A 13,026-nucleotide genomic window follows, 5' to 3' on the forward strand; every position below is an offset into this window, starting at 1 on the left:
TGGTGGGAGACAGGAGTCCTCACTGTGGAGGTGGGGGGAGACAGGAGTCCTCACTGTTGAGGTGGGGGGAGACAGGAGTCCTCTGGACACTGTGGAGGTGGTGGGAGACAGGAGTCCTCACTGTTGAGGTGGTGGGAGACAGGAGTCCTCTGGACACTGGAGGTGGGGGAGACAGGAGTCCTCACTGTGGAGGTGGTGGGAGACAGGAGAATGGGAGCCAAGCTGTCCTTCCTGCTGGACGATGTGTCACCCCCCTCCAGGACACCCTGTCCTCACTGTGCAGCTCCTTCAGTGACAGGCTGCTGCACCCCCGCTGTCTCACGGAGAGATACCGCAGTTCCTTTCTTCCTGCAGTGGTCAGACTATACTACCACCACGGCCCCCTGGTGGACCCCCCACACATGACAATGGAGACAATGACACCCCTGCTGTGAAATTACACCAATGTGCAATGATGTAAAAACACAAAAACAAACACAGACTACGACACCGCCGTTGAGCAATAACACTTGTGTGCAATATGTACATCGGAAATGTCTTACGAATGTTTCTTGTATATTTAAATAACTTTTTTAAATGTAAAATATTTTGTGCATGCCATTTCTAATAGTGTTGTATATTTGTTGTCTCCATCTTCACTTTTGCTTTAACAATGTCAATTCCCCCTCTGTGTGACGAATAAAGGCATTCTGATTCTGAAAATGTAAAAGTGAAAGCCATTGAGATGTTTGGGTCAGGGCACGATGATGGACCTGTTGGCCATCCATAGCAACATCCTGGCAACGTGGCTAGTCTTAACTCCTTGAAGCGAAGAGAGGACATTTCAAACTCAAAAGTATACAGATAAAAAAAAGTCAATAAGCAGTCAGGGATTTCTTGCAGTAACGTTTTCTTTAATATCTGTAACAGCAAAGTCAATGCAACCAAAAGTAAAATAATGGAATAGTACTGTATATGGACAGAGTCCTAAAAAGTGCCTTCCGGTGCAAGAAAAGGAGATTTAAATGATGACAAAGTAAAAATACGAGTAGTAAATACTGACGTGGAAACTCAATAAAAAAAAAATCTAAAAACCAATGACTGTCAAAGGTGAAAAGGTGAGTAAGCTAAAAACATTAGACTGTATTAATGAATTAACCAAAAAGTGTATTAATGGAGTAAAATAAGCCATGTGATGTTACGGGTTAGCTGAAAGTGAAGATACAGATTCAATTTATTTTCTTGGCCAGCTTGTGTTTGGCATAGAAACAGGAATGTGTTAACGATACAGAATCAACAGTGCATACACACAAACGTCTCATATGAAAATCCTGCCACAGAGTGTGCCATTGGACATATATTTACATCTCTCATTGCCTGTGCAAGCAAAAGTACTTCTTACAAAAATAGTTATTTTCTACAATGGATCTGAGTTCACCTCGAAATATTGAAAAACCAATCGAAATGCAAATGCATATAAACCTCAAGACGAGCACTGTGACATCTTGACTCGACCGTGGAGTGGATTTTGGCACTTCTTCATACAAACAGGTTAAAAGTACGCGACAAAGAGCATCTTCATGGCATCAGCAGCGGCTGTCCAGCGGGTCCAGGGAGAACACGGCCCCCTCCAGGGTCAGTCCCATTTTGAACCCCTCCTGAGAAACAGAGAAGAGCTGTGAGGCTCAGCGACCACTAACACCTCACAGATCACATGACCCAATTTAGATCAATGACAGGAAGTTGGAGTGATATTTGGAATGGAGCCAATGGGGAAGAAAGTCATAGAAACGTGTGAAATAGAGAATGAAATACAAAGAAATTAGCTTACTGTTGTTCCGTCATGCTTGGCCGTGCGTAACGTGCAACATCATAAACTTAACAACGGAGCATGCAGCTAATGAGAGGAGCACTGTGGACCTCATTTATACCAGATGAAAAAGCTATTTAATTTATATTGGGCAGAAAAGGTTTTATTTGGCCCGATAATAAAGCTGCACTCAATTTTTTTAATTACACTTCGTTTCACAAGTTATAGCACACCTTTAGGCAATTATTGGCTGAAAATCAACATCCTACATGATACTAAATGTGTTTGCTCTCATTCATTAATAAGCCTCAGCAGCTCATTGACTACAGAGCTGAAAAACACTGCTAGGAAACACACTGAAGCCTGAGCGCTGCAAAGAAGGACGAGGTGAGTTCATCACACGATGTACCAGCATGCAACATTCTCTGAGGGCATGCAAGACACAGACACAGAGAGTACTGACCATCTCTGACGCTGCAGGTGGAAAAGACAAGAGATGCATTCACTTGTTAATAGTAAAGAAGAAGACTGAAGGAAAAATGAAAATAAGAGTACAGCACTGCCTCCTAGTGGCCGAGCCCTGCTGTATCTCATAAAGGTTTTGAGTAAAAGTAGAAGTACAAGAGTGTAGGAATACTCTGTTAAAAGTAAAAGTCCAGCATTCAAAATTTTACTCAAGTAGAAATACAAAAGTATTACCGTGAAAATATACTATAAGTAGTCATTGTGCAGATTGGTCCATTTCAGAATAATATATATGATATGTTTTATAATGATTGATCATGAAAGTGTTCTCAAAGCTGGTAAAGGTGCAGCTAGTTTGAATGACTTTGTATACTGCAGGGTAGCTTGTGGATTTACTCCAGGTTGAACTAAAGTCTGATTTAACACTTGATTATATTTCACATCATTCATCCACATCTGTAAAGTAACTAAAGATATTAAATACATGTAGTGGAGTAGAGGAACAAAACATTGAAATACTCAAATGAAGAACAAGTACATCAAAATTGTACCCCGAAATTGCTATTTTAAAAAAAAGAAAATCAATACTTCCACTTCATTTTTGTTGTTTGCGTTTTATAGTCTAATAACCCCTACTTTAGTGTTTTTTGAGTGACAAACACACTTTCTGGAGAGTGCGATAACTCTGGGTATGTAGAGAACTGGATAATACTGCAAACAATTACAATGTCATTAAGAAAAACTGATAGAAAGTACAGAATTAAAAACAGTTAATGTGGGTCGAAGAGAGTAGGATTTAAACTCAGCAGACATCTTAAACCAGAACAATATGATGAGTATCCGATCTCTGCATACATGTACTATTCAGGCAGTGTGTGGTCAGGGGAAGTTGATTCTTAGAAGTAGAACTGAAAAATGAATATGTGTAGAAATAGTATTCATGTAATTAAACAGCTGCTAATTAACAACTTGTTTTTTCATGTTCAGTTCATTAAAATCAGTTTATTTTGGCTTAATAAGCAATCTGAGTCCCCCCCTTTTCAAGAGCCCAGTGACTTTAATTCATACTTCCAGACAAGTGTGGGATCTTTTTTTCTGAGCAGTGAATAAAACCCAGCTCATTGATTTCCTCATCACACTGTCACATGAAAATGTTCCGCTGTTATATTAAAACATCTTCATTTGTTTTCACTGCGTTAATACGCATAAAGGATCCTAATAACACATTAAGTGATGCATAAAATACTATTTATGAATGCATTTGTAAATCAACGTGTGACTGGGTTTAGTCCCTGATAAATATAAATATAGTATAGCTTTTTGAGCAGTATTAGGTCAAACTTGATCTATTTGAACACAATTAACTGTAATACACAGTGTGCTGGAGCCTTCTTAAAGTCTATAGACGGCCCACCACGGAGGCATCTCCCATGATCCTTAGCGGCTGTCTCCTATAAGTAAAGCTGACAGTGATAATCTCACCTGCATCTCGTCCAGCTTGGACTGGATGTCTGGAGGGAAGTCAGCGGAGCCGCAGGTGAACGGATCAAACGGCTCTGCACCAAACAGATCCTTCCCTGCACACACACATAAACATCACATACCACACACGCACACAGACACACACAAACACATACCCCCCCACACACACACACAGAAACATACAAATACAGAAACATCACACACTGAAAACTGCTTCTAGACAATGATAAATAATGTCTTATCTGTGCTAAGCAACAGAAAGTATGGAATTAAAATCATGTTTAAAGGGGACCTACCATGCAAAATGCACTTTTGTACGTCTTTTACACATGAATTTGTGTCCCCGGTGTTCCAGGGAACTCACCAAGTGTCAGAAAACACAACCCTCTCTATTTTCCTCCATACCCAAATCTCTTAAAAAGGGGCTGCAACGGATCTGATACAGACTGATCCAGATTTGAACACTTCTCTGACGTCACAGAAGTGGCGCTACGGCTATTGGGCCAACTCCACCAATCAGGAGGAGACAGCCACGGACATTGCCGTTCGAAAGCGCTGGAGACGCCGTAGTACATATGCCAGGCCTGTAGATGGTGCTGTTCTCACAGAATCAGCTCATGCAAAGACAGTGTTAAATTGAGCGAAATGAGGAATGGCTAAAATCCATGATCTGTTTGGTATTTTGAAAATTAAAAAGTATAAATATGCCTTATATAGGTATGGTCCTACACTATATTATTCAAATATAGCATGATAGGTCCACTTTAAGTTAGAAATATAAATATAACCATTAATAAGAACAGGGATAATTAAGATTGTAAAGAGTAAAATCGAGCACTTACAAGGTACCTAAACCACAAATATCCTGACTTCTGGAATTCTTTATCACATGTACATTAGTACTTCATCAGACAGCTGCTCTGTGAGTGTATAGATCGGAGTTTTCAAATATCTCACCAATCTTTAGTTTAGACTGATCAACTTTGGACTTTGGTTAGCGCCCACAAAAAGCCATTCAAAGTGAAAATAGACGTGCATCAACACAACAGTGCAACACTTTGGGATGACTGTGTCAAAAACCATGCCTGTCTGTGCCATCACGTTTCCTGTGATAGATGTTAGGATGTGTGTGTATGAAGTTAAACATGGTGTACGTTTCTCCTTATGTACGGTACAGGGGCCCGGAGTGGCCGAAAAGGTGTGGCCCCGTTTAAAAGAAGACATCTCAACGTGTGTCGTCCAGTGCAAACTTTTGAAAAATAAAGTTTATAGAAATGCTTTATAACTATGTTCATATTTACAGTGTTTTTTGATCATGATTATTGATGTGATTATTGAGTTTTTTAAATTTATTTCACATTTGTTAGATTCTTGTTCTTGTCCAGACAATTAAAAAATGTCAGGAAGTATTTTCCGATGAAAGTAGATTTTTTTTCAGTTAATGAAAACATACCAGTTCAAAAATAAGAATTTTCCAGAAGTTTCTATTCCTTGTAAAACCTTAAACCAAACATTTAGGGTATTTTTAGGGCTGCAATCCTTCAATGTGAAAAACAAATCTCTCAGTAGCCTAAGAACTCATCTGAAACCTGTAAATCTACTGATCATGGAGGTACTACTCACTTATATCAGGTGGTAACGTGGTGGGGGGTGGGGGTGGGCAGCCGTTGCTGGCGGGTGTGGGCACCAGGGGGGTGGCGGGAGAGAAGGGGACCATGTCGAACACGTCTGTAGAGAGTGGGGGCTTCATGGACATACTCCCTGCCTGAGAGTCAGGAGGAGGAGACGGTGAGTTCAGGGTCAGACTGATATCAGATCAGACCACAAAGCTACGTTTTGTATTTAAAGGCAAGAGAAGAAGCAGAAAAAAAGCAGAAAAACACAAAAGCAGGAGACACCGAAGGCCTGTGTCCACAGAGCAGCTGTTTTTCTGAACGCCAGCACCTTTTTTGCCAACAAAGAGTGAGAACATGCCGTCGAATGCGGCCGCTTCGAGGAAAAGTGCTGCACCCGGCATCTTTTTCATAGCGCTCTGATGTTTTTATGCGGCTGCTTGAAGAGCTTTAAATTCAAAATATTTCAACTTTTGATGGAGAAGCTTGTTTTTGGTTGTGTCTTTTATTCGGGAACAAAGGTCGAAAAGCCTGTTCAAAGTACAAAACTCACCAGTCAACGTATACTGCTGAGTTTACGTTGACTGGTGAAGCTTTAAACAGGCTTTTCGATCAAACACGACCAAAAACAAGCCTCACCAGTCAACGTACCCTCACCAGTATACGTTCAATGGTGAGTTTTGTACTCTTATCGGCATAGGCAGGTTGTCCACCTCGCTCTACAGCTGTCAGACTGACTGGTGAAGCTCCTTCATACAGAGTGTGAGAGCAAGCATCTTCTGGTTGGTGTTCAAGGTGAAAAAACAGTGTCAAACCATTATAAATGTGCGCAATAGATAATAAAACTAATTAAAAATAGTGCTGGGAGTGTTTTTTGGGATGAAACGCTGGGAGAATGCTCTCTCACCAGCGCCATTCTGCCCAAAAAAGGTGGTGGCTACGTGGACACAGACCCTCAGGAAGCAGAGAAACACAGAAAGAGTGTTTACGCGAGGCCGTGGGATGCTGCACCCCTCGGGAGGTTTAGCAGGAAGGAGGGGAGGTTTGGCAGGCGGAGGAGTTATTAGCCCACTGGACAGGTTGGACTCCGGAGAGCTCATGGGGGTGAGCGTTACCGAGGAGATCTCCAGACAGGACAGGCTGTGGCACCAGAAGAGAGAGGAGGGCCTCTGCAGCATGTATGCTTCATTAGAGGCGTTTATGTGCAGCGGCTGAGAAGACAGCGCAGACACACAGAGAGGAGCAGAGGGACAGTGTTAGAGAGGAGGGGGGGGGGGGGGGGGGGGGGTTAGGTCACTGGCAATTGGCCCAATTACATGCTGAATGTATCACGTTCCTCATCAGGGCACTCAGGTGTGTAATTGCTTTGCTTCAGGCAGCAGCTCACACACACACACACACACACACACACACACACACACACACACACACACACACACACACACACACACACACACACACACACACACACACACACACACACACACACACACACACACACACACACACACACTGGAGTTAGTGGCATGTAATCACACAGGAAATATCTGCAAGTCGGGAGCTTAACTTTGATAAACGTTCACATTAAGAAATAACCCAATTTTTCTTTTTTTGTATTCAACTAATTCAATATTAATATATAAAAGACAAGGCAAAAGGAAAGTTAGTCGAAGTGTGATGGCATAGCATAGATTATAGAAAGATAGTCCTCCTGTTAGTCAAAACTCATGGCAAAATAACTCAAACATTTTCCAAAAATACGATTTAATATAGTCTAAAGGTCAGAATTGAACAAAGTGTTGTAGAGGGGCAAAAAGATGAACATGGAAAGGAAGAGAAAAATACATGTTATACAAAAAACACCCTTTTTTAATTCAGAGCAGAGGTTTTTCTGCTGCAGCTTCCCTCAACCTGGTCTCACCGTTAGCCTACGGTGGCTAATGTTAGCTGATGTTTAGGTGGATATTGCTAAGTTAGTTAAACCAAAAGCATAAACCACTTTTACTAGCTTTATAGACACAATTAAAGAGCTTCAATATGTAGAATATACATTTAGTTTATCCCTAATCTGACAAGGTGTGTGATGTATGGGATGTGTGTGTGTGTGTGTGTGTGTGTGTGTGTGTGTGTGTGTGTGTGTGTGTGTGTGTGTGTGTGTGTATCCTTACTGGTGGCTCATGAGAGATCATCAGCTGCTCTTCAAGGTCTTGCAGCTGCTGCTTTAGCTCAGAGTTTTCTGTTTCCAGTTCTTGAATCTGCATCAAATCAAGAGCAATCAGTTCATTAAAAAGTCACAGCACATTAAACTAAATGTATTGTAGTGTCTAAAATCATTAAATCGACTGTGATACCTATTTATTAGTTAGCATTAACCCTGCTATTGAGAGATGGGACCATTTAGGGAGCACATCATTGCATAATATTTAATAAACATTGAGCTGTATTTAAATGCAATTTCTTTCATATGTTTTATCCCTTTGAGAACACCTGATCAATGACAGTCTACATTAATATACATGTCACACTGTCCCTCATTTTTCTAATCCATATCAATGTTTTAATAAGCCATCATTTAAAGAAAACCACTTGGAAATATAACTACAGCAGGGTTTACAATAATCCACTTACAGCTTGTAACAACAGAGCTCATTCATATTCATTACCAACATTCTTCATCAACACAGTTTAATTATCCACGCTGCGTGACTCAAACCAATCAATAGAAACAAGCCTTGCATGAATTAATTAAAATATCAATGTGTCAGAATGGCGGTGCAAGTTTTCAAAGTAAATTAAAGTCTGTGTGAAGCTGAATGAACAAGCTGAAGAGGGGGGAAGTACTCTTTTCTGTAGGGTCCCGATCTGTTTCCTGGTCTCCACATCTTTGCCTCCGGACTCCAGGAACTTCTTGTAGGCCAAGTCGAAGGCCTGACCGATGGTTAGAGTTATCTCTTCTGCCTGTAGCAGTGGAGAAACAATATTATATATAATTATGTAATCTGCGTAAATGTCCCTATGGCTTGTTTACGGTTGAATTGAGCATTAACTGTAACTTCAACATCTCAAAAATAAAAAGACAGACGATCAAAATGTACAACATACACTGAAAGAGAAGGATCAGAAGGCACTTACACACTTCTCACTGTCAAACACGAAGCAGAGGTGTTTGTTGGACTCGGAGTCTTTGCAGATGAAAGTAAATATCCTTTTATCGGTTTTGTCATCGGCACAGAAGGAGATCCTGTGTAACTGACAGTTATACAGCACATCCTGGAAAAACACACACATTTATTATTTATTTACTTCATGTACGGACACTACTTTCTCTACATGGTGTTGGATGTAAGTAGAACTTTAGCTGTCATGTACAGCTTTGCATCAACACAATTCTAATCTTTAGACTCACTTTTGTCTTGAGGTCGAGTATTTTCACGCCATAAATGGAGATCTGTAATTCCACTTTGGGAGTCTTATGTCCCTCTGACTTCTTGATATGTCTCTGAAACTGCCAATAAGAGAAATATTGAAAATGTGTCCACTCTACCCAAGCAACAATATACACAAACAAAAAACACATGCTAGTTATACAGCAACAATAAAGCCGATATGAAAACACATTTTCACCTCAAACACGACAGCCAACCTTAAAGAAAAAAGGTGTGTTTAGGTCGTCTGTGCAAGCAGCAGATTGCGAACCATATTCGGGTTATTGTAAGGCGAAGACCTCTAGTGGTGGTAGTAAATATGACTTGAGAAAGAGAGGAAACTAAATGTCGTCGAATAAAGAGCGACAAAGTCCTTGTAGGAAGGAGGTAGGTGTTGATGGATGGGTGATTTTGTAGAGTTATTTGAACTTACACACAGTACTATGTAACTGGGTTAACTTACATTAAATTACATGTTACTTGTTTGACGCTTTTATCCAAAGCGACTTACATACGGTGGGCAATCCCCACAGGAGCAATTTGGGGTGAAGTGTCTTGCCCAGGGACACAACGACATGTTGACTGCAGTGGGACTCAAACTTGCTATCCTCTGATTCGAAGCACACTACCCCACTGAGCCACAGCACGTACGTTACTGGCAGCACAAATGTAATTATTAACTACTCAGGTTACATACTTACTTATGTAACAAATGCTCTCATTTAGCCCTGACATCTATATTTGACTAAACAGAAACCAAGTAGTTCAGCTAAACATGTACAAATACACACGTTTAACTAAAAATGTAACCAATTCACAACATTAAACATGATCGAGTGGCTAAATCTACCTTTGTGCAACATTACCAATGTCTTATATATATCCATTTAGGAGTCAATAGCAAAAGATCTATGCCCGTCTTTGAGTTTGAGTAAGTGCTGTGAACGTGCTAGCAATCAATTGACTGTTTATATATATAACGCCGCTTTTGCATATCAAGTCGTTTTTGGCTTTCAGACATGTGCAATTTGAATTGTTACTCTTAGTTTAGCTCTGTTTGGGTCTCAACATATCAGTATTTTAAGTAGCTGAATGCTCAACTATGCTAAACAACTGTTATTTTTGTAACCTTGTCTATCTGCTGTTTGGTGATGATCGTTTAATGTACTGTTTGTTTATTAGAGCTATTTTCATGAATAACAGCTGACTCACTTAGGAAGAAATGAGCCAAATGTTATCTTTTAGGTGCAATTATAATTAGTTTAGACAGATATTATCGTCACGGTCAAGTGTTAAACAGAAAACTCTAAGGAAATGAAAAGCATCTGTGATTCATTCAGTGGGTCATTCTTTCAAACACTGCCAAACAACAATTGATGTGTTTCCCTGTTATCTTGCCAACGGACATAAATACCAACAGGACTTGGCGGTGAATTAAGGCCAATAACAAATATAAATGTCTGTAAAAGGGGCGTGCTCACTGTCAGTCAAGGAGACATTTTGGAAACTTGCAGGAAGCTGATAAAACCATATAATGACTTCAAATGTATATGAATAAATATAATGCAACTACTATAGCGAAGATTAAATCTGCATCACTTAAAATGTGCAACTTCATTTCAAAAGTGTGTCTGTGTTTGATGATAATAGCCTCTAACACTACAGCACTCTAAGGCTTTATAGTAAATCATATATTCAACTGTAACCAAGCCCTTGTCAGGCATTGAGGTGAGCTTCTATCATTTCAGAAATGTACAAATGTTGGTCTGTTGATATAAACAACCGACTAAGAAAGAGAACAGCAAATGTGTGTTTTATTTATTTATTTATTGTGGATCTTAAGTAATAATAGAAAAACACTTATATTCTAACTGATGAGAGATTAAATTATTTGCCCTACATAGAGGACAAATGTCTTGCAGGGCTCTCTCAATTCTCTTCACATTATCTTTAAAGCCTGTTGGCATTGTATCTGGGAGAGTAACCATGGAGCCTCGGTCTCAAAACAGGCTTCAAGATCAAATGTAGTGTAACAATAGAGATGTGGGTTTGGGAAAACAGTCCTCCCCTTACAAGTGGCCTCACAGATTCAACTGTTGGCAGCAGAGGACAGAGGCCAGGCCAGCAGAGAGAGAGAGAGAGCAGATGTATTACTGACAAGCTGTGAGAGAGAGACTGCTGCATTATGACCTGAACTCTGAAACACACACCTCTGGTCTGAAGTGACTATAAAATACACTGCCGTATACGTTAAAATAATTACCCCCCTCTCTTGTATTCCTCAAACTATTTGTTTTTTTAACAATGAACTGGTGTCAAAATACAAACATGATTTAAAATAAAAAGGCGTTCTAATGTTCTCCAAGAGGTTTATAGGGTTATACAAGTTAGTTGTTATATTTTTTTATTCACAGTAGGTTGGATGCTTTTTTTTTTAGGCCCTGTTTTTTCAATGTTACAATGAATAAATGTCAAAAATATGAAACAAGTTGAGTTTACTTTCCACATTTAGTCTGAGTTTTTAAAAATGATGGTCCGTCTGTAAATAAAGATATACTTCAGTGTAATGATGATGAGTTATGGATCCTACCTGTGGAGCACCAATTGGAAGACAAAGTAGGTAAAGTAGGGTCTGGATGTCACCTTAAACCAGTTTGAGCTTTTGCAAACTGGTTGAACTCTCATTTATAATTACTGTATGACATGACCAAATTAAGAACAAGCACGCAACTGAAGACTGTCACTGCGCTAAATCCAACTTGTATTGCCAAGTGGCAACATTCTGATTGAATATTAAACATTTGTACACTGGCACAACCTTAAGATTGGTGACTAGCTGGTGAATCTAGTGGAACAATCAGCAGCTGAAGAAAACACAACTTTTTCAATGTGGTGGAAACCTAAAACAGAGCTGAAATTGGAAAGGCCAAATTGACTTTATGATGTGATAATTTAAAACGTTTTGGGATTACAGCTTGTTCAATTGTCCCGAAGTGGGCAAAAAAGTAAATAAAATGTAGCTTAAAAGATATCTTCTTTTGAGGCCACTTGACCATATACATATGAAGCACACACAGACCATTCATTTGCTCATGAGTGATAATTTCACCTGACGTATTCAGATTCATTTTCACTTTTTTTCAATGCATTCATTAACCAATGATATCATAATTACACACATAAGGGGTATGAACACAGTGTATTTTAATATCAAAGGATTATATTGTTTCAAGAAATAATTGTTTCCCTATGCTAATTTTGGCTTTAGTAATTAGATCACATAACTCACAGAAATAACCAGTGGCAATGGGAATTTGAAGTGACAAGAGTTTTAACCATGTGTCACTGAGTCCTGTCAGTGAGTAATGAAGTACCTGCACTTTTATAAAGTGACATTTTATACCTAAACAGTAGGTTGGCATTTGAGGGAAAATGTTAGGTTAATGGGATTGAGGCCAAGGTGAGAAACAACAGGTTTGACGGCATACAAATATCCCTTTTTTTTTAGAATACTGCATCTACTTGGGGGAAGGTTGTGCTGAGCTTATCCAGCAGCTATAGGCACCCACACTGGGAGCTGAGACTCCAAGGGCACCTTGCTGTAACTGATGAGGGGGAAATCATTTGTCAATCTGTTTGGCCTCTCAGGAACAGGAGTTTTGTTCTCCTTCAGGCGACAGTCAGGACTGGCTTTACCTTCAGCTTTCTGACTGCATCCTTTACGACCTCTGTGCCTTTCGGGGCTTCAACCTCTGTGTTTCCAAGAAACTGAAAAGAGAAAGAAAGGCAAACTATGATTTGTCAGCAATAAATGAAAACCTACGCTGAGTTTAATCTTTGTATCTATCTAGGGATATTTTTGGCTATGTGCTTTTTTACATTTTTGGCTGTGTAAATGCAAATGAAATACATTTTGGCAAAGGTACAGGTTTTTCTTATCTCAGCTCCTGTAATATATCTATTACAAATGTGCAGCCAAAATGCATTCAGACCGTTGAGGACAAACATATCCCCATTGAAGCCCATTATAATCATCATTTTGGTCTTACTGCCATTTCAGCATAACAATCATACATTTGAGTACAGTCTTTCAGCTTAAAGTACTGCCTTGCAAATTGAAATGTTGACAGTTTTCTAGCTGACTGAGGCAAATGCAAGCTTCTTTCCTGATGTTTTGCACAAAAAAAACAATTCCGTTAAACTTATTGTTGTTGCTAAAAACATTAGCATATCCCAGTTTGTGTTAAAAACA

At 39.6% G+C, this 13,026-nt stretch overlaps 1 protein-coding gene across 7 annotated transcripts in view; it reads right to left on the bottom strand.

Annotated features, from left to right (window-relative positions):
* Positions 1-872: 872 nt before the first annotated feature.
* Positions 873-13,026, bottom strand: part of gulp1a (GULP PTB domain containing engulfment adaptor 1a) — a 138,244-nt gene continuing 126,090 nt past the window's right edge. For 4 of the 7 annotated variants that reach the window (XM_079666524.1, XM_079666523.1, XM_079666526.1 and 1 more), the window contains 9 exons: positions 12,471-12,542; positions 8,756-8,854; positions 8,482-8,619; positions 8,191-8,307; positions 7,518-7,604; positions 6,339-6,560; positions 5,360-5,501; positions 3,737-3,831; positions 873-1,637 (listed from right to left, as the gene is read on the bottom strand). In XM_079666524.1, coding sequence (XP_079522650.1) covers positions 1,566-1,637; positions 3,737-3,831; positions 5,360-5,501; positions 6,339-6,560; positions 7,518-7,604; positions 8,191-8,307; positions 8,482-8,619; positions 8,756-8,854; positions 12,471-12,542 — 1,044 coding nt within the window. In that variant the 3' untranslated portion in view covers positions 873-1,565. Of the gene's footprint in view, positions 1,638-2,252; positions 2,264-3,736; positions 3,832-5,359; positions 5,502-6,338; positions 6,561-7,517; positions 7,605-8,190; positions 8,308-8,481; positions 8,620-8,755; positions 8,855-12,470; positions 12,543-13,026 lie in introns of all 7 variants that reach the window. The other 3 variants (XM_079666527.1, XM_079666528.1, XM_079666529.1) reach the window with 3 other exon arrangements.

Source organism: Notothenia rossii (assembly GCF_949606895.1).
Source record: "Notothenia rossii genome assembly, chromosome: 2".
In the NCBI taxonomy this organism is placed as follows: domain Eukaryota; kingdom Metazoa; phylum Chordata; class Actinopteri; order Perciformes; family Nototheniidae; genus Notothenia; species Notothenia rossii.